The following is a 26,906-nucleotide window of genomic DNA, read 5'->3' as shown; positions in this document are numbered from 1 at the left end:
GCAGCATCGCATACCTCATTTTACAAATGAGGAAACAGACTGAAAGCAAAGAACATTCCTTGGGCTTCTGAGTTCCTGCTTTAAATACACCACTGTCTCCAACACATGCCATAGTCTGGGTTTCTACCTCTGGTCCAGCATAACTTTGGGGGAACTGAGCTTTCTTCCTCACCACTCATAGGATCCCCCTGTCAGGATAGATCTGTGAGACCTTCCATTCTTCTTCCTTCCATGTTTCATTGTCCTTCAAATGGTTGATTCCTGGGGGAAGAAACTATACGTGACTAACATTGTACCTAAACTTATAGGGTGGATGTGGTCCCTGCCTTCAAGGTTAAGAACCAATTGGAAATAGAATCTGCTTGTTTGCTCTCCAACATTTCTTGAACTCCCCTTTGTTTATAGAACAGAAGATTTTACATGTAAATTAGTTTTCAGGTGAAAAAATACTATAAAAACTTAGAACCAAAATGGTGTAATACACGCTAAAAGTTCTGTTTATATTTGAAGAATTGAAGATATCAAAATTAGCTAAACTTAGGTCAAAAAGTGATTACAAATGAATACTTTTAGACAAAGTAAGAAAAGTACTTTTCAGGGGCATGTAACTTTTGTTTAGACTGGAACATCATTACTTGTCTCCATTATTTTGCCCAAAATACCTATGGCAGAGGACTAGTGAGAGTAGAGGCAGTAACCAGGGCCATGCTGAGAGCTGCCTCAGGGGGACCATGTTCTGTGTCAATCGTCTGACTCTCCCTCCACATTTAATAACAACATCCAAACAACAACAATCTTGGCTACTTTGTGTCTGAATATCTGAAGACATTTGATAACAATTGAGTGTTGGCTGCCATGATGTCACCATCGAAAAATCATGAGAGACTCTAATATTAGACTTCTAAATATAATCTGCCTGTTCTCAACTTATTTCATGTATTCCGGAAAAGCAATTGGCATTATGTAAGAAAGGAATTATAAAAACCAGTCTTTTTTAGTCAGTCACTGGCAGGACTCAGCTAAACCTTGTTGTCTGGGGTCAGGGGCATTGGTGCACACCCGTAATCCCAGCTACTCAGGAGGCGGAGGTAGTAGGATCACAAATTCAAGGCCAGCCTAGGTAGTTTATAGACCCTCTCAAGATAAAAAATAAAAAGGGCTGGGGGTGTGGGTCAGAGGTAGAACATTTGCATGCCATGCACAGAACCTTGTGTTCAATCTTCAGTATCTCTCTCTCTCTCTCTCTCTCTCTCACACACACACACACACACACACACACACACAATAGTAGTTTATTTAGCTTATGGTTTAGAGGTTTAGCGTCTGTTGCTGGTTCATAACATGGCAGTAAAGCAGAAGGGAAAGTGAGCATGTGCAAGAGAGACAAGTCTGAAAAGTTGGATTGTCTTTATAATAACCCATTCATTCCCTCGAGAACATCCTTAATTCTCTTCTTGGGGGCAGAACATTCATGACTCAAACACTGCCTTAAAGTCAAATATGAGTTTCAGAATGGACAAAGCACAGTCAAACCATGAGTAGCATCATGTATGGAAGGACTGGTTGTGAAAAGCTGCCTTTGCTGGTTGGTCACTAGTTGGGCCTGGGCCAGACATGACCACAGAGGTAGCCAGGGCTTCAGTATGCTTTTAGCCTTTCCTAGTAAGTTGGTTGGTCTGTTCAATTCCTTTGCTTTTTAAAATTTTTGTAGTGCTCCTGAAGTTGAGTGTTTCTTATTCAGAGCTGATTATTTAGAGTTACTTGGAAAAGGACTTTAAAAATCATATATATAATTTGCTACTCTCTCTGAATAAGAAATGTATTTGCACCAGCAGTTTGAAGCCTTTGATAAGCTAATGTATAGTGCCTATCAACACTTTTTTGTTGTAGATGGACACAATACCTTTATTTTATTTAGTTTTTTTTATGTGGTTCTGGGGAATGAACCTAGTGCCTCACCCATGCTAGGCAAGCACTCTATCGATGAGCCACAACCCCAGCCCACCTGTTGGATCTTTAAGGGTTTTGGAACCTCTGAGAAACAAGATCCATTGCCAACGAAAGTTGGGGGAAAGATTTGGTTAATTAAAAGTGTCATTTCTGATTTTAAAGAATTGGGGAGGGGGCTAGGACTGTAGCTTAGTGGTAGAGCGCTTGCCTAGCATGGGTGAGGCACTAGGTTCGATTCTCAGCACCATGTATAAATAAATAACAATGAAGGTCCATCAACAACTAAAAAATATTAAAAAAAAAAAAAAAAAGAACTGGGGAGGGGGTATAGGGTAAGAAAGAGGTGGAATGAGACAGGCATCATTACCTTAAGTACATGTATGTCTATACATATGGTATAACTGAACATGTGGTACGACTGTTCACCAGGTACAATCAGAAATGAAAAGTTGTGTTTCATTTGTGTATAATGGATCAAAATGCATTCTGCTGTCATGTATAATGAATTAGCACAAATAAAAGAAAAAAAGAACTCTTCATTGGGTTTTGATAGGAGTTTATATGTGTGGTTTGCTTTCCTTGACACGCGACTTGACAAGAACAGTCAGCTAGTTTACAAGGTTTGCAGAAGGAAGCATTAAGCTCCTTGTTAACAGGCTGACCTCTGTCTTCTGATTTTCAGTGGTGCTTCATGCCCCACCTCCAACCAAGATCAAACGGGAGCTGCATAGCCCCTCCTCTGAGCTGTCGTCCTGTAGCCATGAGCAGGCTCTTGGTGCTAACTATGGAGAAAAGTGCCTCTACAACTATTGGTAAGTGAAGCAGGGAAAGGCTTCCCAGAAACAGCCATCAAGTTCAGTGACCCAAATATTATCCAGCAGATCCTTGGGGGGTCTTTTGTGGCATTGATATAGGTGTAGCCTAATCCATTGGGAACCACTGAGCTACACATAAAAGGCAAAACATTTAAAGTGCTGTGGCTCTAAGGGAACCAAGTTCATGGGATATCAAGCCCTGCTAGAGCCCAGAATACTGGGTGTTTGATCTGTGGCTTTGAGGCAGGTAATATATACTTCTTCATGTCTATCATATGTTAATGTGAACTTTAAGCACCAAGGAAGTAATCTTCAAATCAGAGTAAACAAAAGCGTCCCGATGCCTGTGCCCTTTACTTAAGAATATGCAGGCCCCCAGAATGAAGCTTTAATTTTAAATCATTCTTTGCTAGAGAAGGTAAACATAGATCTCTGCCTGAAAGGGGGAAGAGAAGACTTGTTAATTCAAGTGATATTACATCAGAAATTTACCTTCTGCAAAGATTCTAATTCCAGGAACCCTGGAATATTTAGGAGAGGGGGACCAGAGAGTACCTGAGGTGGAAATTCTCCCCTCACCCATCAACCCCTACACGTGCCTACATGCACAGAGAATTCTTTTAGAAAGAGGGAAAAAGGAAACCGGAAGCAGAGGCTAAAATTATCTTTGTGAAAAATCACTAGAAGTGTTAAACAAATCCCTGTGACGCAGTGTGTTTGTCACTTTTCAGAGGTACAAATATTCCCTCAGGGCTGCTAGCAATTTAACTATGTTAATGCTGTCATTTCCTGGCAACACTGGGCTGCTCACTACTGTTCTGCTGGACCTGGTAACCATGCTAATGGCTTCATTGCAGTTTAATGGTTCCTTTTCTTTTTCTATTCACAGTGCCTATGATAGGAAGCCTCCCTCTGGGTTCAAGCCATTAACCCCTCCTACCACTCCTCTGTCACCCACCCATCAGAATTCCCTGTTTCCCCCATCTCAGGCAACTCTGCCCACCTCAGCGCATGCCCCTGGAGCTGGCCCAGTACAAGGTGTGGGCCCTGCCCCCACCCCTCACTCGCTTCCAGAACCTGGACCACAGCAGCAAACATTTGCGGTCCCCCGACCACCACATCAGCCCCTGCAGATGCCAAAGATGATGCCTGAAAACCAGTATCCATCAGAACAGAGGTGGGTGCTGCTCCGGACCTCCTGAACTGCCTCCAGCATCCCTCTCCTTTTCTCAGTGGGAGAAGGGAAGCAGTTAGTCGTGTTTGCCAGGTACCTATAATGTTCTCATTCCACTGAGGCATCTTGTGAGGTAAGACCAATAATGATATGAATATGACTTGTTTATATACCACACTGCTCCCGAGGTACTCCAAATGGTTTGTAGACATTACGACATCCTTATGAGGTAGGTAAGGAAGAGATAATTAGTGCTGCCCGCCCCCCTCCAAGCTAGGGGAAGGTTGACTTGCCCAGGATGTGTAATCTGTTGACCCTCTTCAAGGGCAGGTTTCCTGGCTCTTCATTGATTTTTGTCTGTGAGAGATGATCTTTGGTTTATGCTGCCTGTAATTACTTTATTACTATTTTACATACATATTAGGGAAGATTGCTGAGTTACAGGAGTCATTATTATTCATCTGATTTTAACACGTTTCAACAGTAGATTAACCAAAGACCTTGATTGTAACAATCTGCTTTTGAGAAATCTCATGGTTAGTTTTTCCTGTAGTTTTTCATTTCTAATAAGAAAAGCGAGGCATCAGGGGTAATTTGGAGTCCTTCATTTATCAAAAACTAAAAGTATTAAGGGAATTTATTCTGTACACTCCAAACTTGAGTTCCAGCCTCCTAACTCTATTATCTGTGGTATTCTAGAATTTTGAAGGTTTATAGTCTGCCTTTACGTAGAATGCTCTGGGGACCTGTGTCTTTTTTTATTCCAAGTCTCGAATGCTGAGATAAAGGCAGTTGTCAGTGATATTACCAAGGGCTGCCACATGATGAGCATTCCATTTCATTTCTATCTTGCCATATATTGGGTGGGTGAGGGAGCAGAAGGGAGAATGTAGAGTGTACTTCCCCAGGCCTGGTCCAGCTCAGATTCCTATCCATATTTACTTGGAGTTCAATTTTCCTTATTTCTAGAGAAGTAAAGTGCCTCTGGCTGGTTCTGATCCATTCCTCCTTTGCTCTGACAGCCCCATAAAGAACTACATAATATGGCTGGTTGGTGTTTATTCCCTTGGTTAGGCCAAGGGCCAGGAACACCTATGCTGTACAGGGCCCCAGGGGTGAGTGTTATTAGGGTGCTGGCTCAGGAGGGGCCTCTGCTCATTTGAAAGAGCTGCCACCAGGCTTTTGACAACTGTTACTTTATATTAACAACCTTGTCCTTTTTCAAGATAATTGGGATATTTGGACTTTTTATGTAAAAAGTACAGGTTTGTTTTTTTTTTTTTAAGTTGGCAACTGATTTAAATTAAAAACAACAACATTCTGCAGTCTAAACAAAACCTATCTGTGGGCAAAATCACTCTGCATGCCTGCCAGTTTGTGAACTCTGGCCTAGACACCATTTTTATTTCAACAGTTTTTTAGTGTTATGTTTTATGAACTTTTTAATAGCTCTGTGTCCAGGACAGAATTAAAAAACAAAACATTTTATAGAAGAGAAATCAGGCATTGGAGCAACTAAAGGACTTTTAAAGAACGCACAGCCAAATACAGGGTCCCACATTCAGAAACCAAATGTAAACTCCTGTAACTATACTATTTGTTTTGGTTATAATTTTTTTTTTTTAGTTGTTGACATGCACTAATGGCTACTAAAAACTGGATAAGTGACCTTGATTCCAACTTAAACTATATCCATCTCATAATACCACCAGAACTTCTCTCTCAAATTACAAAACCCTCAGGACCTGCATAGTTACTCCAAAATCATGTGATAACATATCTTTTTTGTTTTGCTCTGGTTGTACTTTATCTGGTCAGGTGAATCAAATAAGCTTTTTGAGGAAATAAGCACGGTTTAGACCCCTTTTTTTAGACTGCATTTCGCCTTATGTGCTTACTGTCCCCAGTATATATTGATAGTGATGGCAGTTTGCTAGAATCATACTTGAAACAACTAAAATGTAATCTAGTCAAAAGTGCATTCTTAATGTTTCGTGTAATTTTCGTATATAATTCTTCACAGCTCAGTTTATTTTTAGAAGATAAACACTGTGTTTGAAAGCCGTGATTTATCTTGATTTCCTCCCCACAAGAAGGGGGAATACCATGTAATTTGGCATGTTCAGACATGTTCCATTTACACTGAACGACCAGCTGCTTCTCCAGGGACGTGCTCTGCCTTCAGCCAGCCCAGTCCTGCCAGGATTTTCAGCAGGCTGCTCACGGTGTTTACATGTGCCGGGTGGATCCTGCGTTATGCCCATAGTGCTGGCCACATGTATTTCTGTCTTTTATTGTACCATATCTCATTACATCTCAAGTAGAGGAAGGTCCCACGATTCAGTGGAAGGGGCTCCACTGAAGAAATATGTCATCTAAGAATTTTGAGTTACCCTGATACCCTCATGCACTTGACAGCCAGAAAAGATAAAACATTCCTGTAGTGGAAAAATCCACTTCTGGATAGTCCCTGAGAGCATCACTATCCTGGAGGTGATCGCGCTGCCATTGATAGACTCTAGTGGCTGAGTGATCAAGAGAAGGCTACTTATATTTGTCATCTTCTAGGAAAAGAAATGGCCTAACCTGTTCTCTCCCTTGGTGGTGACAGTCCATACCTGAAGGCTTACTGGGATAAGCTAAGTTTTCTGGAATTTTGATTTAATAGAAACTACTCAGTCCTTAAAGATAGTAGATAAATCAAGATCTTTAATAGACTCAAATTTTTCTCGTTTCCATTTCTTCTCTTAAGGTCCATACCTAATAAATTGTCATTCATTTTTACCTCTCACATTTTATAGTTTTTAGAGAAGAAAAGACTTGACTGTGAGTCACATGTATTGTGGGCTGACCTGAAACAAAGCAAATGTGTCTGATGCATCTCTTCTCCACGCACCCTGTTAATAGCATGTTATGTATGGCAGCACAGATTCACTTTGGGATCCAAACTAAGTTTCTTAGATGATTAATGGAACCTAAATAATGAACTTCTATTGGTTGGAATACAGATATATATATATATATAAATTATTTTTTCTCTCCTTTTAAAATTCTGAATCTTAAGAGGGCTGGTTTTCAACATTTTACCATGTTTACTGAGGGGTTATTACCTTTTATCAAGATGTTTAGTAAATGTTCCTTCTACCTCTAGTTTACTAAAAGTTTTTAACATGAATTGATGTTGAAATTTATCAGACATTGTTTATGGCCCTATTGAAGTGATCATATGATTTTTCTCCTTTAATCATTTGGTACATTACACTGATTTAAACAAAACCAACTTTTTTGTTTGTTTCTTTGTTTGGTACTAGAGATTAAACCCAAGGGCACTTTGCCACTAAGCTATATCCCCCAGTTCTTTTTCTGTTCTATTTTTTTTTTTAAGACAGGGTCTTTCTAAGTTGCTGAGGGTGACCTCCAATTTGCAGTCCTCTTGCCTTCACCTCTGGAGTAACTGGGATTACGAGCATGTGTCACCTCTCCCAGTCCAATCTTGGATATTTGTGACACATTCAACACTTGTTTATTATGTGTTATCTTTTTTTTTTGTAAGTTGCTGAATTTGGTGGATTTATTTTTTGTTCGTTTGGCACTCCTGGGGATTGAACCCTGGGCTTCATGCATGCTAGGCAGGTGCTCTACCACTGATCTACATCCCTAGCCCTGAGTTTGATTTCCTAGTATTTATTTAGGACTTCTGAATCTACATTCGTGATTGAGAACAAAGTATCATTTTTTTCTTCTGTTGTCCTTGTTAGGTCTTAGCATGGAGGTCTCATCAAATGAATAAAGGGTATCATCCATTTTCTGTATTCCGGAATATTACACATGAAATTGGTATTCTTTGTTCCTTGAATTTTTAAAAGAATTTACCAGTAAAACCATTTGAACTTGACATTTTTCTTTGTGGGAAGATGTTTAATTACTGGTTCAGTGTCTTTGCCTGTTACAGTTTTGTTCTGGATTTCTATTTAGTTGAATAAGTTTAATAAAATGTTTTTCCCTAGGAATTTTTGTGAGTTTTAAAATTAATTGGCAGGAAGTTGTTAATTATGTCTTTTTAAAAAATCTCTATAGCATCTGTAGTTGTCTCTTTTTCATTTTTGATATTGTTTGTTCAGACCTTTTTTGCTTTTTTTAACCTTAACATATACTTTGTCTTTTTGATAAGTAACTTTTGGCCTTATTTCTATTGGTATTTTGTATTTCATTGATTTCATACTAAAACTATTCTGTTATTCTTTTTTTCTAATTAATTTGGTTGGATGACTAGTGCATTAATTTTTTTTCCCTTTTTATTTAGAATATGAGCTTATAACCAAGTAAGATGTCTTTTGAGGCTGGGAATAATATAGACTGATTTCCATGTCTCTTAAGGTTCATGTCTTATCTAGAAATAGTTGCTAGTCGTTTCCCCTTTCACTCCCCAAAGTGTCCCAATTTGGACAATCGATGATTTGATCTCCCTACCCAAGTCCTGCTTTAGTTACATTATATAAGTTCTGACTTGTAGCATTTTAAAAATGCAGTTACAAGCATTTCCTAGCATTTCTTTTGATCTTGGAGTTATTTCAAATATGTTTCTTAATTTCTAAGCATGAAATGATTTTTATTTAAATGTCATCATCAGAGTATTTAAAAAGTTGATATAATTGGGGAAACAAGGTAGGCCTATGACTCTGGAGTTGAACAGACAGACAGACCTAGGGTTGAATCCCAGCTCTTCTACTGTAGGATATCAGGCAGGCACTTCACTTCTGTAAGCTGTGGTTTCTTCGTCTGAAAATGGAAGTATACTACACTTCCTGCATAGAATCATTGTATGGATTAAATAAAATCACATTGGGATAGAGAAGATGTTCAGTAAATATTCTGAGACAATTTTACTTAAAACACCGCTTTTATATTCCATATACTAAAAGAAATCTTCCAAAACATATGGAAATACCACAAACTTAGAAAGTTAATGTTAAGTTTTTAAAATGTAGCACTCCTTTTATCCCAAATCTTTTCATCATAAGGCTTATCATTCTGTAAATGCACAACTGATACTTGATTCATCTAATATCCTAGTAGCGTGTCATATTTGCTTCACCTTCCTTCTCCCAGATTTCATCTTGAGAAATCAGACCAACATCTAGACCTAGAAAGGACACATTTTCCCCTCCCATCTCTCAGGGTTTTATCACAGTTTAGATCGACTGGTTTGAATCTAAGCAGTGTTGACAGGTCTCCAGGAGTTGACAGTCCTGGGAGTTGTTTCAGAGGTTTTTGGGTGTGCTTTTAGGAACCATGTTTGGCTCAGGAGTATATGGCAGGAAAATAAACACAGATGTGAAGTTGGGCAGCACATTGCCACTTACAATAAAAATCAGGTTCCTCTTTCTGAAAAAGGAGAATGGATATTGTAGACAACTAATAAACTCTCTTAGTTAGATTTGTGTCTGTGATGGTCTTCTCCCAACTTCTTAGGGTCTTTAGACTTGCATAGCTTCTGATTTTAGTTGGGGAATTTATAGAAAAGGTCGGGTATTTGTAGGTTTTGTGTATTGAGGACCTAGCAGTGTGCTGGGCCCTATTACATACATTCTATTATAATGACCTTTACAATAGCCCTTTGAGTCAGACATCCTTGTTGTCTGTCTTTTATTGATGAGGAAACTGAGGTTGGGAGCAGTCACATAACTCACCCAAGGTCACACAGCTAGTAAGTGGTAAAGATTGGGTTTCAACATGGAGTGTTTAGACTCCACAGCCAGAGCCTCTCTGTTTTTCATCATCTTCTCTTAGCCTTAACAGAAATATTAAGTGGTGGTATTGGTTTCTTGGCAGATTGCACACACCATCTCTAAGCTGGCCTCCGAGCCCCTACTTCCTCACCTGGCACCCATAGCCACTGTGTAGGCTTCATCAAATCTGTACTTTTCTCCTCTTTTTTCCCCATAAGCATTGTGTTTACTCTATATGTTGGCAGGAGAGACTGAAAAGGAAATGCAGAAAAAGCATCTAACGGTTTTCATAACGTAAACCAAATGTTGGTAGCGTGGGTGAGCTCTTGGGAGGAAAGGCGCTATATAAATCTGACAAATAAATAAATAACTGGTTCTTTAAATAAACTGGCACTGTAAAAAGCCTTACTCAGTAGTCCATCTTCCTTTGCTCACCAAATGTGAGTTCATTATGCTTGAGCTCTGTTGGGGTCATGGGCCGCAGTGGGAGGGAAAGGAGGCCGGGTAGAAACCGGCTGCTCCTGGATTCAGAACGGTCGCCTGCCTCAGTAAAGAAGCAGCGGCTTTGTCCAGGCTATTTTATGTAGACAACACATTCTTAGATACTTCAAAAGCATTGCTGTGAGGGGAACGGGGTTCAAATGAAGGTCAGTGAGTAAAGTTCACAGAATGTATTTTGAGGACAAGAACTGCATTACTTTACTAATCTCTACAAATAGGAACAATTACAGCAATGAATTCTGCGAGAATCTTCTTCCAAATTTGTTGGGTTGATGACCTACCCCCAAGTTCCCCTTTGCTACTCCTGCTTTTTCAAAGCAAACCAGTGCTGAACAAACCCCAGTTACAGAAGCTGCCCTGCAGACCCCAGGCCTCAGAGCTTCATGTGTCCTTAGAGTATGGGGTTGAGGGGTGGCCGGTGCCCATGTGGAAGGACCTTTTCCTGCAGAGGCTATCCCAGGCCACTCTAGAGTTTCATGCTGGAAGGTGAGAAGATGAACACTAAGCGGAAGTGGGGCCATCAGACCTGCCAGCTGCAGAGGCTCTGGTTACAGAACTGAGAGGTACAGGCCATTTTGGAGCCATCAGAGGAACTGATTTGTGGAGGTCACCTTTGAAGTTGCTAAGATGGTGGCAGAGAGGAAAAGGAGAGAAAAGGGAAGGTGGGTGCCCTCGTTACTCCTCCTCCCAAGTAGCCTAAGTTTGGGCACTTAATAAAAATAAAGCCTTAAGAAGAGCTTTTTGAGTTTCCTTTCTGAAAGACTTCAGGTTTGCAGCATGCTGCTGTGCCTGAATTCTAAATGTCAAGATTAAACGTGAGTTGCAAATTTTCTCTTCTTCAGAGACCCTTGCAAGGTTTCCTTAAATAATAGCAACTTTGAAAATCTAGTTCCTGATAAAGTTCTGCTGTATGGCATGCCTGTCCCTTGTAAAAGGCTATCGGCTCGCTGAACCTTATGCAGTTACTAAAACACATTGAAGACATCAGCCAAGCAGATATGGGTACTTTTGATGTCTGGGGTAAAAGGATAAGTATATATAAAATTGCTCAGGGATCATGTTATAAGATTATCTTACGGCTCTATGCCAAGCATGGTGGCACACAGCTGTAATTCCAGCTCCTAAGGAGGCTGAGGCAGGAGGACTGCTAGTTTGAATACAGCTTGCCAATTTAGCAAGACCCTGTCTCAAAATTTAAAAAAGGGTTGGGGAATGTAGCTCAGTGGTAAAGTACCCACAGGTTCAATCTCCAATACTGGGGGGGTGGGGGGGGCGGAACATGCAATGCTGGTTGCAGTGGAATGATAGCCACCTAAGAACATGCTGTGACGTGCTACACCCCCTGATCTGAAGAGTGTTTTATCTGCACCCAGATCTCTGCAGTTTAAGATTTCAAATCTTGATGTTCTAGAAATCTGTTGGCCACCTGTTGCCACAGACTGATTTAAATCTAAGTCAAGTTATTTGATTAAAGCTATTCAAAGGATTCAGCTAAAAGTAGAGTAAGACCAGTGTTACAGAATTATATTCTTGGTTTTATTAAAAACTCATCGAGGAACTGAGGGTGAAGCTCAGAGTGTGTTTAGCATATATGAGGCCCTATATTCAATCCCCAACACTGAAAATAAAAACCCTCTTTGAAATTAGTTGTTATAAATCATTCATTACTTCTCAAACCCTGATTCCTATTTTCTACCTGAGAAAAACCACGAATGTTTCTCTACGAACCCAGAGGTTAGTGCCTCATGCAAATGTCATGGATTAAGGGTCTCCTCAAGCCATACTCTAAAAGCCTGTCCCTGTCTGTCAAAGATCAGGGCCATGGCAGAAGCCAGGCTTTATAGATATGATTGTGTTTCACCGTTCCAGAAGCTTTGGGAGGATAGTATATCCCCACATCACAGATAGGGAAACAAAGCCAAGACTCTTTGCTCTGTCACTTCCCTAGTAAGTGGCATCACTTGAGGGTCTCAGGCTTTCCCTTCTGTTGTACTGCCCATTCAGCAGGGAGGGCAGTTGGCACACAGCTGGATTTATCTGACAGCTAAACATTAAGGATACTCATTGATTAATAATCATAACAAAAGGCTTTTTATTGTTTTGGGTTTTTTTTTTTTTTTTGAGAGAGAGAATTTTAATATTTATTTTTTAGTTTTCGGCGAGCATGCTACCGCTTGAGCCACATCCCCAGCCCTTTATTGTTCTTACTACAAAAACAATGCTTGTTCGTTTTTAAACCATAGATGGGCAAAAAAGAAAAATCACCAAGAATCATAATTCTCCCAAAGCAAGCAGCATTAACATGTAGGTGTAAATCTTCCCACCATTTTATATGACTGCCATAATTTTTTTTTTTTTATTTTAGTGAAACTTTGATGTTCTATGAATTGTTTGGCAATATTTTGAAAATCTTTCCAGGTTCCTATGTGTTTGCATAGTACATTGTATGTCATTTAAGTGGTTATATCACAATGAACTTGGCCAGTTCCCTTGTTAGACATTTATATTAGTGGCCATCTTTGTAGCTCTCTCCAATCTGATTCAAGTGACATTTATGTGCCAGGCACAGACTTATTAGCTACTTGCTTATCCTCCAAGGAAAAAAATATTTCTCTTTTTACTTTGTACATTTTTTTATTACTAATGAACTTAAATTTGTTTATGACCATTAATGTCTCTTAATGATTTTCCTGTTTATGCCCTTTACCCATTCTTTTCTTCTGAAATGTTAATCTTTTATTGGTTTTTAAAAGCTATGACATTAAAATTGTCTGTTAGAGATTTTTCCCTGGTTTTACTTTTAGTTTTGGTTTTGATATTTTCTGACTATTATAGATTTCCCCACCACCACCACCAATTTAATGTTTTTCTTTTGGTTTTGTTTCGGCTATTTTTTTGGCTTGTAGAAATTTAAACAGTGAGATATATCCATGTTTATCTTCATGGTTTCTGCTGTTAGTATGATACTTAGAAGTTTCCCTCCAAAACTATTTAAGTTTTCATATCTATTTACTTTGGTATTATGGTTTCACATTTTACATTGAAATCTTTTATCCATTTGAAATTTATTTTGGCATGTGGTATTAAATGGGATCTAACTTTTTTTCTCACTAATTTGAAATGCCAACTTTAACAAGTAGTAAGTTTTGGAATATACTTGACAGATTTTGACTTTCTATTCAATTCCTTTGATCTGCCATCAATTTTTCACTCCTACCATCAGTGTTAATTATTATAGTTTTATAATTTGTGTCAACATGTAATGGGTCATTATTTCTTTCTAAAATTTTTTCATCTTTTAAATAAAGGTTAGAATCACTTTGTCAAGTTGATTGGGAAAGTATTTACTTTTATAGAATAATTTGCAGTGATTCAACAGCTTGAAAGTCCTAACTACTTTTTTCCTTTTTACTTAGATCTTCTTTCTTTGCTGCAGAAAACAATTTCAAGATTTTATTCTTATGTAGTCTGCACATTTGCTGATTATTCCATGACTTTGATTGCTGATATGACTGGGATTTTCTTTTCTTTTTTAAAAATACATTTTTAACTAATTTGTATTCTAAGGTCCTCAAAAAATTCATTCTATTCTATATGTAAGAGAGAGTAAATGAACTAGTGAAAAAATATGTGCATTTTAGTGGTAGTTGCAAATACTTGGTCTTATATAGTTAATATGTAACCTGGCTCATAATCTGTACAGATAGAATATACGTTAAATAAATGAAGGAGATTATCACATCATTGCTTTGATTATTGTTGTTTTGCCTCCCCACCAACTCAGGATTGGAAATGTGTAATATAATTTTGGGAAAAGGGTAAAATGTCCAAAAACAAGGATTAATAAGTAGTTTCATTAATCTGAACCTCTAGTCCCCAATACTCTAAGTAAATATCATAATGTCTCTATTAGACAATTTAACTTCTTTCTTCTTACAGATTTCAGAGACAACTGTCTGAACCCTGCCATCCCTTCCCTCCGCAGTCAGGAGTTCCTGGAGATAATCGCCCCAGTTACCACCGACAAATGTCAGAACCTATTGTCCCTGCAGCTCCCCCACCCCCTCAGGGATTCAAACAAGAATATCATGACCCACTCTATGAACATGGGGTCCCTGGAATGCCAGGTCCCCCAGCACATGGGTTCCAGTCACCAATGGGAATCAAACAGGAGCCCCGGGATTACTGCGTTGATTCAGGTGAGCATAAAAATCATGCCATTTGTTTCTTCTTTCTCATATTTATCTGTCTGTTCGTTATTGAGTGACTTCTGTTGTAGAATCTTGGGGAATAATAATTTTATAAGAATTGCCTTCATGCTGGGAACAGTGGTGCATGCCTGTAATCCCAGCATCTTGGGAGACTGAGGCAAGAGAGTTGCAAGTTCAAAGTCAGCTTCAGCAATTTAGCAAAGGCCTTCAGCAATTTAGTGAGACTCTATCTCAAAATACAAAATAAAAAGGACTGGGGATGTCGATCAGTGGTTAAGCGTCCCTGGGTTCAATCCCCGTACCAACAAAACAGGAATGTCTTCAAGGGCTGGCAGTGTATAGTTCAGTTGCAGAGCTTGAGGCCCCGTATTTGATCCCCAGCACTGAAAAAATACAAATAAAAATAAATTGCCCTCTAAGAACTTACGAGTTAGTAAAGCAAACATGGTTATATGAAATTGGATATAGAACAGAGCAGCTGTGCTGATGGTAGGAAGTACAGTAGGCAGAGATAGTGCAAAGTGCACCTCCAAGTCAAGCCTTAAGATTTCTGGGGTATGGTCTCAGATGGTACCCATTTAAGGCCTCTTAGCTATAGGCTCACTGGACACAAGGAATACATTCTGTATTCTCGTCCTATTCCTGGCTTTGTTTTTTAATTCAAAAGACCTATTAAAATCCCAATGTAACTCTAAGAAAGAGTCCACATTTAGGACCTGGTTCTTTCTATTCTTAAAATAGTGCTAAGAAACCACCTGGTATTGCATAGCTGTTTGGAGTACTGGTATACCATACAAAAGATTGTTTTGTTGGTTGCTTCTTGGAATTCACTGCTCTGTTGTAGCACTGGTAACTAGGAAAGCTGTGTCCTTCAGCAGAAAGGTATAACATGAGAGCAACTGTTGTTTGGTTAAAGGATTCTTGCGTAGGAACTTTAGCATTTCAAAAAATTTAAACTGTACACAGGGAAATTCTCCTCCCCCCACCACTCATTTATTCCCTATGTGTCTTACAGGTTTGGCTTATTAGATGAAACCACTGAGGGAAAGGAGAATTGGAATTTTGTAGCTTGCAACATTTAGGAACTGTGTTTCCTCCTCTTCATTTCCCCTTTAGCTTTACTAAAACTTTTTCACTCTTTTTTTTTTTTTCTTCTTGCAGATAAAAGAATCCAAGGATAGTTTGTGTGTTTTTAACCTTTCCTTTGGGTGCTTTGCTTTTCTTTTTTTGTACTGGGCATTAAACCCAGAGGTGTTCCACCAATGAGCTACATCCCAGCCTTTTAATTTTTTTTTTTTAAGACAGTTTTACTAAGTTGCCCAGGCCAGCCTTGAACATGCAATTCTCCTGCCTCTGCTTCCCCAGTAGCTGTGATTCAGGCATGTGCTACTGTATTTAGCTATTTGTATGCTTTTCTTAAGACCCTGGGAAGAAAGATCATGCTATCCATATGGAATATGAATAGCTTTCACATATGGAATAGGATATAGAATTTGCCTTGGTCTTCACTGAGATTACATATAGATTGCTCTATTTAAGCAGAAATTGGTTAAGGAAAAGATTGGGGATGAGGGCAGAGGGAGACACCCGTTGATTTATGACAGAAAAATTAGGTAGTGATAACTTGCAAAAATATCCACTAGCATTCCTCTTAAAGGCTTTGATGTACTTTTCTTAGGAGTAGACATAACCAGAGACCTATTTCCCTTTGGGATTGATATTTTAATCAACTGTGATAGGCTTTTCACCCTACCCCACTCACTTGAAGCAAGACACTCAACAATGTTACCATATCTCTAATTCTTGGATCTGAATAGTGGTGTCCCTGGGTGAAGGCTTGTCCCACATAGGCACAGCTCAGTTCACTTTTCCTCTCATGGACTCCTTGATATACCATGAGGCCTGAAGAAGACATCACCTGAGTATGAGTGGGTTTCAGTATAACAGACTCAACGTGACAAAAACTAATACTTACCAAATTGCAGTCCCCACTCCTGCCAGTTCTTGTCCTAGCTTCTTAACTTCATATCCCCTAATCCCGTGGGCCCCAAAATACCCTCATCCCTTGGAGCTGAATGGGACATGACCATCAACAGTAAAAGGGAGCAAGATGAGAACAATCTAAAGCAATCTTCTTCCTCTACTCTCCATAAAGCCTAGGAGACAAAGTTCAACCTTTTGAAAGTTAATTTTTCTCCCATTAATTTTCTGGCCATATTTGGTATTAACTTGTTTCTCAAATGTGTGGATTAGTAGGGCAAGGCATCATTTTTTTTCCCCTCCTGTGATTATTGAGAAGAGTCTTACTTTCAGATGGTGGGTTAAGTTTCCCATGTTACTTATTGGGATGATACCACTTTACCAGAACAAAACCAGAAGGACTTGACCCTGGAGCAGAAAGTTTAGGGACTTTACTACCAAGCTGATCCTGTGTGCTGCTTTTCCTACAGAACCTTTTGACAGGAGTCTGTGTGTCTCTGTTTCCCTTTCAGAAGTGCCTAACTGCCAGTCATCCTACATGAGAGGGGGATATTTCTCCAGCAGCCATGAAGGTAAGGAATTTTCTTTTTTAAAATATACTAAATTTAAAAGTGCTGTTTCCAGACTGAGGTTTGAGATCATAGGTTAAACTTTTCTTAGCTAATGAGTATGCATGCTGATTGATCATAATCTTCAGTTATCTTGCACATAGGGTCTGAGGCATGCTTCTAAGCACTTGTGAGGGCTGCCATCATTTTTAAAAGCAGTGACCCTAACTTTTAAGAGTTCATAGGAGAATATGGGGAAGAAAAAGGGAAGTTGGTTGATTTCCACATTTCCAGACCGATCAGCCTAAACTAGAACTTTATAATTAGGTCAGTGAGGGTAATCCAAGGACATGCTAGAAAACAATTTTAAAATGTGTTTCTAGGTTTCACTTAGTTTGGGTGGCTAGCTTTCCCTTGTAATTATTACATAATAAATGGTTGCTGCTTTTAACATGGAAGAAAAATTTGAGGTGTTCTTGGCAAATAAGATGTGTAGATGTTCTATAGCACATGGCCCAAGGAAGTGGTCAGATGGAGCTAGGAGCTCAGTTTCCTGGAGGAGCTTGCTTTTGATCTTGTTTTAATTAAAATATAAACTTCTACAGCTTCTTGTCACAAGTAATAAAAGTTATATAAAATTTAGCAAATACAGATGGACAAAAAAATGAATAAAAATTAAATTTCATTGTCCAGAGATTATCATAAACTTGCTATGTAAAATCTTCCATTTTTTTTCTTTGCAGACATAAATATTATACAGATCATACACAGAATTCATCATTTTATACTGTTCTTTCTTTTAACAATAGTCATTGACTCAATGAATGCTTAATATATTTCAAATCCTGTTCTAACTTCTTTAAATGTGTTGATTTTAGTCATTTAATCTTTTCATTACTCCTAGAAGACATATATTCCTATTAGCCCCATATTATATGAGGAAACTGAGGCTCAGACAGTTTAGGAGTTTGAAAGGTTTGCTCAAGGTCATATGACTGGGTAGGTAAAGCCAGAATTCTAAGCCAAGGCTTCATCGCCCTCCACAATGTACAGCCAGTGTAATTGCTGTAGCTTCCAACATTCTCCTTGATTGTGTCTGTAGTGGCAGCACAGTATTTATTATGGGTATGCATTTAGCTGATCACCTCTTGCTGAAAATGTAGATATTTCCAGATTATTCACAAAATAACCAGAAATAAACGTTCACCTAATTAAATCTTTTCACGTTCCCTTGATTAATTCTTGAAGCTAAATCCCTGAAATTTCTGGGTTAAAGGAATGACATTTTCAAGGCATCTGCTGCCAGTGTTTGTGAGGGCCTGTGTTTTGTTGTTGTTTGTTTTTAGGGCATCAACACAGATTTTTTTTTTTTAAATCTAGAATTTCTTTAAAAGAGTAATTAGATGGGAACACAGAGGAGGAAGGGGGCCTTTTGTGGGGGGAGGATAATTGAGCTGTCAGAGCTGCAAGGATCATTTGCTGAATAGCTCCTGCATGAGTGGATGACAATAGCAAATCAGCAGGCTCATTTGATGGAAAGGAGCACCGTTGAGGACTGAAGTCTGTGGGGCATGAAAGGCCTTGAGAGGTAGGCTCAGGGCTTAAAAGTCACCCTTCTGGGCAAAAACACTACTTTAGGTGGTAGGTTTAGGATTTCCCTGAAATAAGAAAGGTTTTTTTTTTTTTTTTCCTTAGAACAGCTTCCCCAGAAGTGTATCTTCTTGTCTGTTAAATAGCATTTCTTCTTAAATATCTAGAGCAGTGTGATTCCCCAAACCGTGGCATCTGCTTCACCTGGAACTTGTTGGAAACACACATTCTCAAGACTCATTTTAGATCTATTAAATCAGAAACCCCAGAGTGAGGCCCAACAGTCTATATTTTCACAAGGTCTTCAGGAAATGCACCTCCAAGTGTAAGAACTAAAGTAGTGATTCTCAACTTGGCTGCATATTAGAATCACCTGGGGAGTTTAAAAAAAAAATTATGTTCTGCCTTCATCAAAGCAATTAAATCACAAATTCTGGGGTGGGCCGAGCATGGTGGCACATGCCTGTAATCCTGGAGGCTCAGGAGGCTGATGCAGGAAGATAAAAGGTTTGAAGCTAACCTCAATAACTTGGTGAGGCCCTAAGCAACTTAGCAAGACCTTGCCTCAAAGTAAAAAGAATTTTTAAAAAAGGGCTGGAGATGTGGCTCAGTGGTTGAGTACCCTTGCTTTAAAAAAGAAAAAATGCTGGCGTGGGTTCAGGTGCATGTAAGATTGAGAACCACTGATCTCTGGCATTTTAGGCGGAAGATCTGATACTCATGAAGCATTGGCTGATTTTTACAGGTGATTAGTAACAAGGGTGGTTCGTATGAGTTTCCCACTAGTTTGGTTAGGTGGGACATCCGGATGTGTTTCCTCTGGTTACCCTGTGAGGGTCCAGCCCTCCAAGGGAAGGACTATAGGACCACTGGCTGCAATAGGCACAGCTGTGCAGGGCTCTCTTCCAGGTTCCTGAATGTCTCTACAGAAGCAATTGATGTTTGCAGCAGGCAAACTAGGAGGGAGTGAGGGAATAAGGGAGGAAAACATTTTACATAATTACAACATTTAGCAAAGAGCATGCTCTTAAAGGAAATATTTTTAGTAAGACACTGGGTTGCTTACTATACACAGACTAACTGGTGAGTTTGTGTGCGTTTTCTCCCACTCTTTCCCATTCCTTTCCCTGACCCAGTGCATAGAAGAAGTTTTTTTCAAAGATACCAGTATTTTTAATTGTTCTAAATAACCCTGGCATGGTTTTTCTATCCTTATACATGCTTGACCACAGATGCCTGTGAAACAGTTAGCAAAACAAGTGTTTCTGATTGGCATCTGTGATTGCTAAGATAGCCTTCCTGCCTTAAGCCTTCACCTGGAATCCTTGCAGAATGTTTTGAATCTTTCATTTCCACTTTACCCCTCAAACAAGTTCTTCCTTCCTGCCACCTTTATTTGAGTGATTAGCTGGTTGTGGCCACAACTGAAATAACTGATGGTGCAAATTCAACTGACATAAATTTCACTTAAACCAAGAGCATCTTCCAGATGTTTTAGAAGACCACATGTGGCAATAACTAGAAACCACAAAATGATTACTCCTTACAGGCAGTCCTTCATCTGATTAGTTTTAAAAACCAAACTGAGAATTTAATCTAGCCCCCCACCGCCCTACACACACACACACACACACACACACACACACACACACAGAGTATGTTTATTCTTACCTCAAGAGGAAGAAAGGTTCTAAAAATAACGTCATAGTTTTGACAGGTGTGTAAACTTTGAAGTAGTTCACTTATAGTATCTTTATAATGAAACCATTAAAACATCATGTATTTATCAAAATACATATGGAAGGTCAGAAAATAAACATATAGGTTCCTAGCAACCAAGGTAAAAAAATGATACAGATAAGATTGTGATGTAAAGTATACCAACTTATCATAAAAGTCAAACAGGTTTCTAATACCAAATTGGAAAATAAATTGATCAGGACTCACTAAATCTCTGACTTAAAGGTTAGCATTGTTTTCTTAAGTCTTTTCCTTAATGAAGACTGTGGAATCTCCTATTTATTCAAATATTTATTGAACACTTCTGTCTGCAAGTGCTATGAGGACACTAAAATACTCAGTATGTGGTCCTTCTTAAGGAGTTTCAACTCCATTATAGAGAATGTTACGAGAAGGCTCTCTCACTGTCCAGTTAATTTCTTAATAGTAATTATCCCAATGTGCAGTTATTTTTTTTAAGCTATCATTTATTATAGGAGCTATTCTTGGTGCTCCGTTGTAAAGAAATAAATCAGTGGAATAGACTATATATTAACTCATTAAATTCTCATAACAACCTACAGGGTAGGAATTATTCTCTTCCCCAGACTTTCTTGATGAGGAAACTGCAGCACAGAGGGATTAATATATTCAAAGTCACAGCTAATTGGGGTCCATCAGTTTGGCTCCGGGACCTGCATATTTTAACTTCCACACTATACTATGTCTTATTTCTTTTTATCCTTTTTGTCTGTCTCCCCCAGTTGAGACATAAGTTCCATGAGAACAAGAACCAAGTCTATATTGTTCTAACTCCTTACCCACTTCTAGCATAATGCCTGGCCTCAATATTTAGTAGATTCAACAACAAATAAATGTCAGTAAAATACACTTCCTTTGATGTAGTTAAGCAACAGAGAAATCATGCCTAGAGCTAAGGAAACAAAAATCAGTAATAAAAAACTCAAAACAATCTTTAGTTTCCTCCAAGTTGGGCCAGGCTTTTCCAGTCCTAACCTCTTAAAATGGTGTTCTAGACCTGCCAAGAAGCTACTTGATTTGGGCAGACTGAAAAGAAGGAGAAAATAGTGGGATCATATCTTGGCTCCTTTACCCATAGATTTTTCAAGTCACAGTGAAACTCTCTCTGATTCTAATGACAGCCCTTTATCACAGAGTGCTTTCCCCTACCTGTCCCCACTACATGTCCAATTCACATTTACCTGTACTAGCCAGGTGAATCATTTAAGAACCAAACCCAGAGAGGAGGAATCCTTCACCAGGCAGGATCCTGGTGATGGGCTAGAAAACAGAGAGGGTGGGATCCCTGAGGAGGAGGTATGTTAGCTGGCTTTGCTAGGAAGTCTCTTTGGATTTCTTCCACTATGTCTGGTAATACCTTCAATTGGCTTTGCAACTTAGACTCTTTCACAATCTTCTATAGGCCCTGGTCTTTATTTATTGAGCCATGTACTTTACTCTCCAATAAGGTATTTGAGATGTTTAGAGAACCTGGACAAGTTTATATGGAAGATTGAAATTAATATTAGCTAAAGGCAAATGGTGAAACCATGTACAGGTCTAATAAATATGTCTGGCTAGGTTAACCAAAATAGATGTCTTTTATGATCTAAGGGCACAGTCACAGCAACACTGACCCATACAAACATAAATAAGATGTGACAGGCGTACTTGTGACTCAGCGCTTCCCTTAGTCTTAGTTCTGATAGCAAGAATTGATGCTGCTCTGACTGAGGCTCAGATGATTACATCAGAACTCAAATGCCTTAAGTCCTTTTGAAGTCACCCAAAATTCAGTGCAACATAGATACAGCATAGGGCTTATGAGCTGAAGTGACCAAATCCTATTTTAGTCTCTAAATCCAGTTTTAGTATTACACAGAGAATCTATTAAGCAACATGTTCTTTCTCTTTCAACTCCTTCAGGTTTTTCATATGAAAAAGATCCCCGGTTATATTTTGATGACACTTGTGTTGTGCCTGAGAGACTGGAAGGTAAGTAGCCCATCCAAGGTTTAATGCTAAATGAAAGGGTTGGAGATGTCAGAATTCCTCAAGCAGTCTCACCAATTAAAATGATTAAATCAGAATCAAACAACGCTCTTTTTTGTCCAAATCTCCAGAGAAATTCTGGACTAAATTCTTGCATACACATCTTTGTCCCAAACAGGCAAAGTCAAGCAAGAGCCCACCATGTATCGGGAGGGCCCTCCTTACCAGAGGCGAGGCTCCCTTCAGCTGTGGCAGTTCCTGGTCACTCTTCTTGATGACCCAGCCAATGCTCACTTCATTGCCTGGACAGGCCGAGGCATGGAGTTTAAGCTGATAGAACCAGAGGAGGTAAGCCCTGGACACTGGACTCAAATGAGTTTTGAATTGTGGTGGTTGATGTTTGTTATTTAGATCTCCATTGAGGCTTTTTCCTGTATTAAGTTTGCTCTTTATTCTGGCCTGGCCAGTGGGCTTGGCAGAACCCTTCTTTTTAATAAAACAATTTTTATTTCATGGACAGCCAGAGTTCTCCACTATAAAATGCATAAAAAGTTTCTAACCCTACTGCAAAATCAAGGAGTAAGGACATGAATATGTACATCCAAATAGGATATGTTCTGACTCTTGGAAAGTCTTTTTAAGTGTTGTTTCAGCAACACAGGCTTATTTTGGGGTCAGCCCTTGTATGTCATATCTTATATCTGAGGTTTACATGGACATATTATATGATATTTCAGTCATGTGCTACCCCACTATTTTTTTAAGTGTCTTTAACCCATGGAAATTAAATAATCAAGAGATAGGTCAGTCTTAGAAACTTGGATTTGGATTTTTTTTTTTTTTTTTTTGGTACTGGGAATTGAACCCTGGGGTACTTAAGCACTTAGCCACATCCCGATTCCTTTTTTTTTTTTTAAGACGGACACAATATCTTTTCTTTATTTTTAAATTTATTTTATGTGGTGCTGAGGATTGAACTCAGTGCCTCACACGTGCAAGGCAAGCGCTCTACTGCTGAGCTTTAACTCCTGCCCTTATCCCTTTTTCTGTGCTATTTTGAGACAGGATCTTGCTAAGTTGCTGAGGTTGGCCTCAAACTTCTGATCCTCCTGCCTCAGCCTTCTGAGTCCCTGGAATTATAGGTGTGCACCACTATGCCCAGCAGGAACTTGGCTTTTCTTATAGTGTATCATGTAGCATCACAATAGTTGAAGAAATGACACAAACCACCATTATTTTTTAATAGAAGAAAAATGAAAGAAAGATTGTTGTTCTTTTGCCAAGAACTATTGACAGAAAAACCTAGGACTGATCAGTGTCCTTTCTTTAGTGGAGAAGACATAATATAGAACCCTTTTTGGAATACCACATAACAGAATAATTAAATCAGTCTCTCAATGTAACATACTTCAAAGGGAGGTGGTGTTTTAATTTTGTTTGATTTATTATCTAGAGTTATTATAAATGGAAAAGCAGTAACTGCCCCCCCAAAACTGACATTTCAGTAGCATGAACTTTTAGGCATATGTGTTAAATCAGCAGAGCAAAAGATATCCTTGAGTTGGGTATAACGGAAACGGAAACAACACTCTTGGAAAGCATTTGAGCAAGGACTACAGTTTTAGATGTTCAGTTAACTCCAGGGCTCACTTTAGCACATGAAGGGGATAAATTAGCACCAGGGTTAGCAGCAGGAGGTAACAACCTGGCACTTGGTTTGGAAGAATGAAATGGTCTGAAAGATGATCAGAAAAGGAAGAGAAAGTATGGGTTGGAAGCATGAAGAGTCCTGATTGGTAGAACAGGCAGATTTCATTAAAAGCAGTTTAAAAAAAAATGTGTATGGTATTCTCTGCCTTGTTTGTATTCATTCATGAGAATGGATGTGTGTCCACATCCATTTCAGGTACTATAAACAGCCTGTAATTAGGATCATTCTACCTTCAAAGCCATAGCTTGGTACCGCTGTGTTTTCCCAAGCATTTCTCTCTGTCTAAGTCATGTGGAAATGGACCATGTTTTAGGCTTCCAGCCCTCCTGGAGAGCCATCCGCTGCACATAGGCCTATCCTTCCCCTCCCTTCTTTCCTAATAATGTGGCCTGGTTTATGTGAGGCTTGAGGAAAGCAAGTTACCTCAACTCACCAAGGCTTTTTGAAAGCAAGTCTGTCATGTGGGCAGCCTTATTGATTTATCTCATTTCACAAACAGGAGCTTTTATTACTTTATTGCCACTGCCTCAGGCCTAGCACGGGCTGTCCAGCTACAGGTAAAGCTGGTTATGACCCTTTGTAAAGCTGTTATTGAATCTTCTGCTCTCCTGCCAGTGGTAAAGAAAATGATGAACAGATGGCAAAGGGCCCCTGCTTTCTTACTTAATAAAGAAACTAATATTAATCCAGAATGTTCATAAATGCCAACCAGCTGAGTTGCATGTGTGAGAGGCTTGTGGCAGCCTTAAGCCTCTCCATGTTGATTGGGCAGCTTTGTTTCTTCACGAATTGCTCTTCTCACCCCACCTGGAAGTTCCCAGGCATTCCACAAACTCTCAGTGCTCCCTTAACCTTGGACTGACTGAGTTCTTTGAATGTTCTGTTAGTCTCAGGACACATGACATTGCTGAGTTTTCCCCCTTACTCCTTGTGTAACTTTGAGGCCCCATTCTTGTTAATGTCAGGAAGATACCAACTCCTGGAAAAAGCTATAAGGAGTTGTCATGGGGGAGCTTGAAGGGTGAAGCGGAGGAGGAAGCTGTTGGGGACGTAATTGTAGGCAGCTGTGTGGCTGAGTAGTGCACTCTGGGTAATTATCCATAATATCCATTACACTGTGCATGGAAATTGTGGTTTTAAAACTGCGTTTTGGCAGGCCCCCTAATCAAATGTCTTTTGATAGTCATCCAGCTTAGCACCCTCTCAATTATGACTGACTCGGCTTTAATCTGGAGCCATTTTAACTGTGAATCTGCATTAATGAATATTTTGGGGGGTAGGGTTGTTTGTTGAACATGTGGCAGATAACTGATGCCTTGGGAGGTTTTAAAGGATGGGCTGCTAGAAAGAACCACTCCCTGTGCTGCGGCTGTTCTCTCTTTAAAGGGGAGGAGGGGATAGGTGGATTTTTTTTTTTTAACTCCTTCAGCCTCAGTCTTTAAGATGTGTGTTCCCTGAGTTACTAAAGGGAGACGTGAAAGAAAGAGCTGGCAATGATCTCTTGCCTGCTCCTCCCACTGCAGAAGAGGGGCAGCCCTCATTTCCAGCTGCTCTGGAGCTGTGCTGCATCATGCATTACTATAGAAGGAGCAGCAGTGGTGAGGGCCACTGAATCATAGGGCTCTGGCCTGGGAGGATGAGTCAGTAACTATGGCTACCAGAGCTGCTTTGAAATCTGTGCATATACAAAACCTCTCTCCAGTAAGCTATTGCATATGCAAGTGACAGCAAAGAGAGGTCACAATTGAAGTTGAAGAATATTCAAAATTGCTTTCTGTTGGCATAGTAAAATGATGATGCTGGGATTCTTTGAAATTTACCCGTGTCACTTGGGGCAGACGGTGGTTAAAGATTAGTTTCAGAGAGTGTCATTTCTGTTGAACAGAGCAGAAGAACTTAGGTTGATGTAGCAGATTTTCCTTCTAAACCACTATTTTCCTTGCTTTAAAATATTTATTCTCTGACCAAGATGTACTTTTGGTCAATTTTGCCTTTTGGGCTGTTTTTAAGATGGAATTAAATGGGTGTACAATATGGGGACAGTATATGTGCCAAAGGGGCATGAAGCTAATAAATGGAAACATAATTTTCATGGGATTTTTTTGCATGGCAGAGTAGAATCATTACTGTTGAACTATTCTAATTAGGACAAATGCATTCTTCCTTCTAGATCATTTTTGGTATTTATTTTTTAAATTTTGTGGGGCTGTTTTGTTTTGCTTTGTTTGCAGTACTAGGGATTGAACCTAGGGCCTCACATGTGCTAGACAAGTGCTCTATCACTGAGTTATATCCCCATCCCTTTTTATTATGAGACTAGATCTCTATGATGCCCAGTGTAGCCTTGAACTTGCAATCCTTCTGCCTTGGCCTCCCAAGTAGCTGAAATTGCAGGTGTGTGCACGTGTCCAGCTCATCTGTTATTTATTAAAGGTTGTTTTATAATCCTGAATTCAGGAAGAGTTGCTTTCGTTCTGTCAAAATAATTTAAGGAAATACTTCATGCGAAATGCTGTTTTCGCCCCGCTTTCCTATTCCATGTTTAACATTTGGCTTTTAAAGATTAAAGGAATATATAGTTATTTTTTTTAAGTTACCAAAACTGACCTAAAATGTTCAAAATATGACCTGATTTGTGTACATTTAAAGACCTCTGAGAAAACCCACATTTCCAGGGCTATTTTTCTCCTGCCTCAACAATCATCATCATAAGTAAAATTTTGGAAGTTGAGATACTTAAAACCAGAAATGCTTGACTGCCCTGATAATTGGGTAGACTCTAGTAAGAAGTTTTCCTGCTATAAGTCTTCTTTGCCCAAAGCTCCAATTACATCCCCCATCACTGTACCTCAGGTGTACTGGGTTAGATATAATGCACTTCAGAACTGTTTGTGAGGCCCTGTTAATTTTTCATTAAGTGGATAATGGTGGTATGTGCTTTAATGTCCATTCTGCAAGTCTTCTG

The 26,906-nt window shown here is 39.2% G+C and overlaps 1 protein-coding gene across 1 annotated transcript in view; it reads left to right on the top strand.

Moving 5' to 3' along the window:
- The window catches only part of Etv5 (ETS variant transcription factor 5), a 56,575-nt gene that overhangs the window by 25,770 nt on the left and 3,899 nt on the right, over positions 1-26,906 (top strand). Inside the window, exons 6-11 of the mRNA XM_027951501.2 lie at positions 2,633-2,762; positions 3,655-3,942; positions 14,109-14,368; positions 16,873-16,932; positions 22,165-22,233; positions 22,409-22,578. Of these exons, the coding sequence (XP_027807302.1) occupies positions 2,633-2,762; positions 3,655-3,942; positions 14,109-14,368; positions 16,873-16,932; positions 22,165-22,233; positions 22,409-22,578 (977 nt within the window). The remainder of the gene's footprint in view (positions 1-2,632; positions 2,763-3,654; positions 3,943-14,108; positions 14,369-16,872; positions 16,933-22,164; positions 22,234-22,408; positions 22,579-26,906) is intronic.

Source organism: Marmota flaviventris, chromosome 8 (assembly GCF_047511675.1).
Source record: "Marmota flaviventris isolate mMarFla1 chromosome 8, mMarFla1.hap1, whole genome shotgun sequence".
In the NCBI taxonomy this organism is placed as follows: Eukaryota; Metazoa; Chordata; class Mammalia; order Rodentia; family Sciuridae; genus Marmota; species Marmota flaviventris.
This window is presented reverse-complemented; position numbering and strand designations above follow the sequence as displayed.